Below are 6268 nucleotides of genomic sequence, written 5' to 3' on the forward strand. Positions count from 1 at the left end.
CAATATGTCCATAGGCAAAGAATATCGCATTGTTCTTGAGCCATTTACTTCATTATTGCAGGATTGCTACTTATGATTTTCATCGAGCCCATACGCAAAGGATATGTGTTAACCACCATATTGAGCCATCAAGGTGAGACAAACATCGCTACCTTAGCATTAAAAAGGAAAATAGTACTAGTCAAACCAACACCATAGCAAGAATGTGACCTCCAAAAATTAATGTGATGTAACTCAATTATTTGTTTTAGAGAACCTTAGAAGCTTTAGAATAGTATTTTGAAACTCGCTAAAAGGGTTTGTGTTCAAACGGCTCTAGCTTGGCATTTCAAATTTGCCCTTTGCCCCGTCGGAAGGTTTTTTCCTCCAGAAGAACCGCCATAGCCAAAAGCTTCGTCAGGCTCTTCGCCATAGCTGGAAGCCTCATTTGTGTTTCCTCTTCGCCATAGCCGAAAGATTCACCAAGATCATCCTCGTTTTTCCTGCAGATTCCGCCATAGCCAAGCTTCACCAAGCTTATTCCCATACCCCATTCCTCCCTCCCTGAACATGGCTGCTGCTAACATTGGCATGATGGACGGTGCCTACTTCGTCGGCCGCAACGAGATCCTTCACTGGATCAACACAACGCTGCAGCTCAATCTCACCAAAGTTGAAGAGGTCCGCTTCTTCTCCTTTCTTTTCTCATGACTAGTTATCTTTGTACGTTGTATTTGCACTTTGCTGCTCGTCTCCTTTCTGTGAAAGGCCTGCGCAAGCTTTGCATCTTCCGAATTTTTGGTGTCTCTGGAAGACTCCGGGATTCACAACAACTTTGAAGCTAACGTGTATGGGAAATGCATTCAGTTTCCATGCAATTTTAGTGCCTTCAAGATGTGAAGTTTTGTGCAACTTTGAAGCTTTACTTAGCACATGAATGTCTGATTTAGCGTCGAATTGGGGACAGTGTCTGCCAAGAAATTTCCTTTTAGCTTCTTATCGTGCTAGGATGGCATGCTACTTGAGCTCTGCATCATACCATTCTCATTATGCCATAATGCCATGCTACAGGTGCTCTGCATCATACCATTTAGCAGTGAACTTGCATCACATTATTCTAAATATGCTCTAATGCCATGCTTCATTTGATCTGCATCATACCGCCATAGTGCTCCATGCCATTCTTATTACGCCATAATACCATGCTACATGTGCTCTGCATTATACCATTTAACACTTCATGACATTCTTGTTATGCAGTAATGCATGATATATGAGCTGTCCATCATACCATTTAACAGTCAAATTGCATAATACAATTTTTATTATGCCATGGCCCATAATGCCTTGCTACGTGTGCTCTGCATCATACCATTTAACAGTGCACTTAATACCATTCTTATCATGCTACAATGCCATTCTACATGGGCTTTGCATCAAACCCTTCAACAATCAAAATTGCTCCATACCATTCTTATTATGCTATAATACCATGCCATAAGTAACAATTGAATTGCTCAAATTTCAGACGGCTAAAGGAGCTGTGCAGTGCCAGCTTATAGATGCAGTCCATCCAGGCACGGTTCCAATGCACAAAGTGGGTAATACTGTTAACTTCTTTCCAAGTAGACTTGTTTCCCCATCTCTCGTTCTCATTTTGAGCTTTTTTCCTCAGGTCAATTTTGAAGCCAAGACAGAGTACGACATGATACAGAACTACAAAGTGCTACAGGATGCTTTCAACAAGCTGAAAATCGAGAAGGTACCAATTCTGATTTCACCTAAAACATTGGTGAAGCTTTAGTGTGAGCTTCTGTGCATAACAGGCAATTCATGTGGCATACTTACAAGGAGCTTATGTGGAAAACAGCATATTGAAGTGAACAAGCTTGTGAAAGGTCGGCCTCTCGACAACCTCGAGTTCATGCAGTGGTTGAAGCGGTACTGCGACTCGATAAATGGAGGTTTTATCAACCAAAAGTAACTGTTCTTTGCTGATGCACTTGCTCTTTCTCTCAACTTTCTTCCTTAAGAACTGTTATTTGGTTCTTTCAACATGATCCCCGCTCCCCCTCTCTTTAATGGCAGCTATAACCCTGTGGAGAGGAGAGAAGCCTGCAAAGGAGGCAAAGAGACAAACAAGAAATCATGTCCTCCTGCCACTACAGCAACAAGTCTAGCTGCAACAAAGGGAGCACCTGCAACTGTCAAGGGCCCTATCGCTGGATCTAGGCGTGTAGAAGTCTCTGCACCATCGGCTGCAATTAATGGTCAGTGCTAATTGTTTAGACAGAGAAACTAATGGTCAGTGCTGATTGTTTTGACAGAAATTTCATTTGTGCAGTTTTTTTAAGGAGAGAAACTAAATCCCCATTGATGAACAGGAAGCAAGAGCACAAAATTCTTTCCTCCCTTGAGTGCTCCGGTTGCACCTGCAGCACCTGTGGCTCCTGCGGTTCCCATGGTTCCAGCGTCAGAAGTTGAGGGGCTGACTGAACAGGTTCTTTTTGTTTGTGTGTTTGTCTCTCTCCCTATTGGTTGGCGGGTTCTGTAGGCAGGGATGTAGCTCACATTGCAATTTTTACTATGGCAGATAACAGAACTTAAACTCTCGGTGGACAGTCTGGAAAAGGAGCGAGATTTCTACTTCGCAAAGCTCCGAGACATTGAGATCCTCTGTCAAAGTCCCCAAATAGAAAATTTTCCGGTATCAATCAGTTTATTGGTCATGTTTTTTTAAGTTTGCATGACATGGTCAAGGGAGAGTATGACGTATCTCCTGAGTTTGCCATGGTGGAGACGGGTCCCTCCTCGGGGGCGAGAGGGTTAGTGGGAAACTCTATATGTTGAAAAGAGAGAGTAGAAAAAATGCAGTCTGCTTGAGACTTGTCAGTAGGCGGAGCATTAGGATACAGATTAAGTAATTTGCTGGTTACATTAGAATACACGGGGTAAGTAGGGTTAGATGATTAACTGGATGTCTCTTCTTGACCATGACCATGACCTGAGCTAGGGGGTGGGTGACTAGGTTTGTGGAGTTTCATAAAATCTTGGAGTTCAGTGATATTCCCAGAACTTATGTTAGGATATTCAATATGTGTTTTATCAAAAGTGTAGAGGACATTGGTTAACATGGATTCTAAATTTTTGTAGATATTATGGCATAGTTTTATAATGCCAAAAGGGTGATATAAGGAAGATTCACATAAGTTTAAGCACTGGTGAGTATTGTTGTAAGATTCCTCCTCATTATCGGCCTTGAATAAAGAATAAACTTTTACCTCAATCCTCTGTAATTATTTCCTATTTCTGAATGCAAGAAAATATTGTTTTTCCTTGTTTTTGCCTAGAGAGAATAAAAATTCTAGAGAGAGGTAATTCAATATTGAGATATTTTTGGATATAAAAATTCTAGAGAGAGGTAATTCAATATTGAGATATTGAATTACCTCTCTCTAATATCTAAAATATATTTTTCTGAAACAAAAGTTTAAAGTAATTTCTCCAATGTGCATTAGGAATCAATTAAAAATGATATAAGGGACCTTAGCCTAAGGGTCTAGATTTTCAGAAATTTTTAGATTATGGTCTAATTAAGGTTCTTATGGAGGCCAATAGGATTAATCCAAGTGTTGGGATGAGATAAATCCAAAGAATAAAATAAAATACCCAAAAATGAGTAAATGCTCACATAAGATGAAGAGTTGACTGAGTACAAGGTTTATTAGTTAAAAATTAAGAGATATTAGTAAAAAAATAAGATATTTAGAGGAAATGATGTATTTTTAATACCTCAGTAATAAGGAGAGAATGCCACCTCAAGGAGGCACCTTTTTTCTTATGATTACTTGAGTTTTTTAATCCAAAAAATGGGAAACACAAGTTTAAGCATAATTTTGGCATGTTTAATTAAGTACAAGCTGTTTCGGGTATCATAGATTTAGAAGGGTGTTCTTATTGTGAGAGATGCACTGGGGGCACCCAAGTTGTATATTCTCACCTGAAATGTAATGTGGACATATCTGAGCAGTTTCTTCAGCTTGTAGATGAATGTATGCAAGTGTGTGATAGTCAAGCAGAATGCATGCAAGCTCATTAGCACCCTTTCCTCATTTTTCAGATGAAATGTAGGCTTGCTTTAGCAACAGATTTTAAACCCTTTCATCTAGCAGATTAATTCTAGCCTTCTTACCACCATTTCTTCAACTTGCAGATGAAAAAATAGGCATAGTCAAGAAGCAGTACAGATCAAATCGGGTTATTTAAGCAGCATTTTGACATTTTGTGTATCAAAAGTAGGCATAACTGAGCATTACTCTTTCACTTTGCAGGTGGTAATGGCAGTTCAGAAGATTCTGTATGCAGCAGAGGATAGTCCATCTGTCTTTGAAGAGGCTCAAGCTATGGTGTCGCATTCTTGTGGTACAATCAAAGAAGAAGCGGAGGATGATGTTGTCAACAAACCTAGAAAAGAGACCAACAAACGGAAGTCTTGTCTAAACTCTGAAGTAGATGCTGTAGCGATTGCTACATTGTCACCAAGGCAGCGCAGGTATTCATGAAAGGCTGCCTACAGTTTAGAGAGGAAACCCTGTTGTTGTCACTATGGGGCTACCCGCAGCCATCTCATAAAAACGGCCTGTTTTGTGAAGATGAGCATAAGGTCTCCCTATGCAGGCACTGCATCCCTAATGCAAACGCCTCAGCAATCAGAACACGATAGGATTGTTTCAGCATTTTAACCTGTGCATAAAAGCAGGCTGCTGCTTGCAGCACAAGTCCTATGGGAGTCTTTAGGAACAGAATTTTAAGAATAAATGGTCCCAAGTCCATTTTGGGGTATGACTTTCAATCTTTATACAGGTACTAACACCTTTTGAAGGCCTCTGTATGACAAGGTTTGGCTTGCTTTCTTTAGTCCTTGACATTCTTCTGGGTTATCAGTCAACGTGAACTAGGAAACCACTCTTCGGTTTCTTGGGTTTGTGCTAGCTGCTTCGTCTTTTTTTCTAGCCCTCCTGCAAGTTCCAACAATGGTCTTATTGCATCAAATGGGCTTATGTCAATGTGCGTGTTTAAAATTGTTTCTCTCTAGGATCGGAGGAAGGATGCTTGATTTTTGTGTAGAAAATTTATCAGAGAATGTTTCTTGTATTTTCGGTTGAAGATTATTTATCAGAGAATGTTGCTTGTATTTATCACATTTTTTCAATGACATGAGGATTGTTCCTTAAGAATTTTTTAAAGAACTTCATATAACCACTTGTTACTAGAATTGGGCCATCTTACAGATTTGAACTTACTGGGCATGCATAATCAAAAGGCAAGAGAACTGTTGATGCCCAGAATGTTGAATATTTATTAGAGAATGTTGCTTGTATTTATCGCACATTTTCTACTAAAGACAAAACTAGACACATTTTGTTTTGTGACAACTTTATGGAAGATTGTTTTTTAGTTCAGTGTTGATGCCTAACCTTTTGAATATTTATTAGAGAATGTTGCTTGTATTTATCACACATTTTCTAGTGAAGATAAAACTAGGCACATTTTATTTTATGACAACGTTATGGAATTCAATAATTCAAGGATTGTTCCTTTAACCTTCTTATAACCACTAGTTTCTAGACTCACAGATTCGAAGTCATGCAAAATCGAAAGGCAAGGGAAATGTTGACGACTAGACTGAGAACTTTCATGCACTAAGCATTTATATAGGGCCTCGCGAGTGTTGTGAACTTCATCAAAAGCACATTCTCGCGTCCTATCTTTGAAAGAAGTTCCAGTCTCGAAGCAGAGGTTCGCTCAATCTGGGTTACGATCGTCCAAAACCTAGGTAGTAGTCTCGGACGAGATCCTGAGCGGGGAGGATTGTAAGGTTCGCTCTATCTGGGTCACAGTCTTCCAAAACTGTCGAAAGAGATCTTTGAGTAGGGAGGATTGGTCCGAGTCTCCCAACAGATTAAAACTGAAACCAAGTTCTGTGAAGAACCATTCAAAGAGTGTAATCTGCCTAGATAGTTATCCGCGTAGCATTGGGTGCAATGCAATCACGTCGTCTGTAAGCTCTAACACTTGGGGCGAGGCGGGCAAAGGACAAGGTGGATTCCTTACAACCCACGTTGAACCAACCCCATGGGGCATGGAAACCTTAATCCCTGTGTAAATGCCCGTGTACTGGTAGCACTATGTCCCACTGTCACGTGCACATCCCACTGTCACCCAACATGTAGAAGATATATATAACACCTTATATGTAGCAGACAGTAATAGGATACACCTTAAGAAA

General features: G+C 40.1%; 1 protein-coding gene across 1 annotated transcript; it reads left to right on the forward strand.

Moving 5' to 3' along the window:
• Positions 1-418: 418 nt before the first annotated feature.
• Positions 419-4968, forward strand: LOC147641027 (microtubule-associated protein RP/EB family member 1A-like). Its single transcript, XM_086817439.1, has 8 exons — positions 419-660; positions 1508-1576; positions 1655-1741; positions 1850-1959; positions 2068-2249; positions 2364-2479; positions 2573-2686; positions 4311-4968. The coding sequence occupies exons 1-8, from the start codon at positions 550-552 to the stop codon at positions 4539-4541; spliced, it is 1020 nt and encodes a 339-aa protein (XP_086673565.1). The 5' UTR covers positions 419-549; the 3' UTR covers positions 4542-4968.
• The last annotated feature ends 1300 nt before the right edge of the window (positions 4969-6268 follow it).

The sequence above is a fragment of the Cibotium barometz genome, chromosome 2 (assembly GCF_041138505.1).
Source record: "Cibotium barometz isolate CiBa-2024 chromosome 2, ASM4113850v1, whole genome shotgun sequence".
In the NCBI taxonomy this organism is placed as follows: domain Eukaryota; kingdom Viridiplantae; phylum Streptophyta; class Polypodiopsida; order Cyatheales; family Cibotiaceae; genus Cibotium; species Cibotium barometz.

What these genes read in the sequence shown, in the direction of transcription:
- LOC147641027 (XM_086817439.1), top strand. Translation starts at nt 550, where the DNA reads ATGGCTGCTGCTAACATTGGCATGATGGACGGTGCCTACTTCGTCGGC. An exon ending in ACAAGCTGAAAATCGAGAAG is followed by an intron (nt 1,742 to 1,849) that starts GTACCAATTCTG and finishes TGTGGAAAACAG; the next exon opens with CATATTGAAGTGAACAAGCT. An exon ending in CCCAAATAGAAAATTTTCCG is followed by an intron (nt 2,687 to 4,310) that starts GTATCAATCAGT and finishes TTCACTTTGCAG; the next exon opens with GTGGTAATGGCAGTTCAGAA.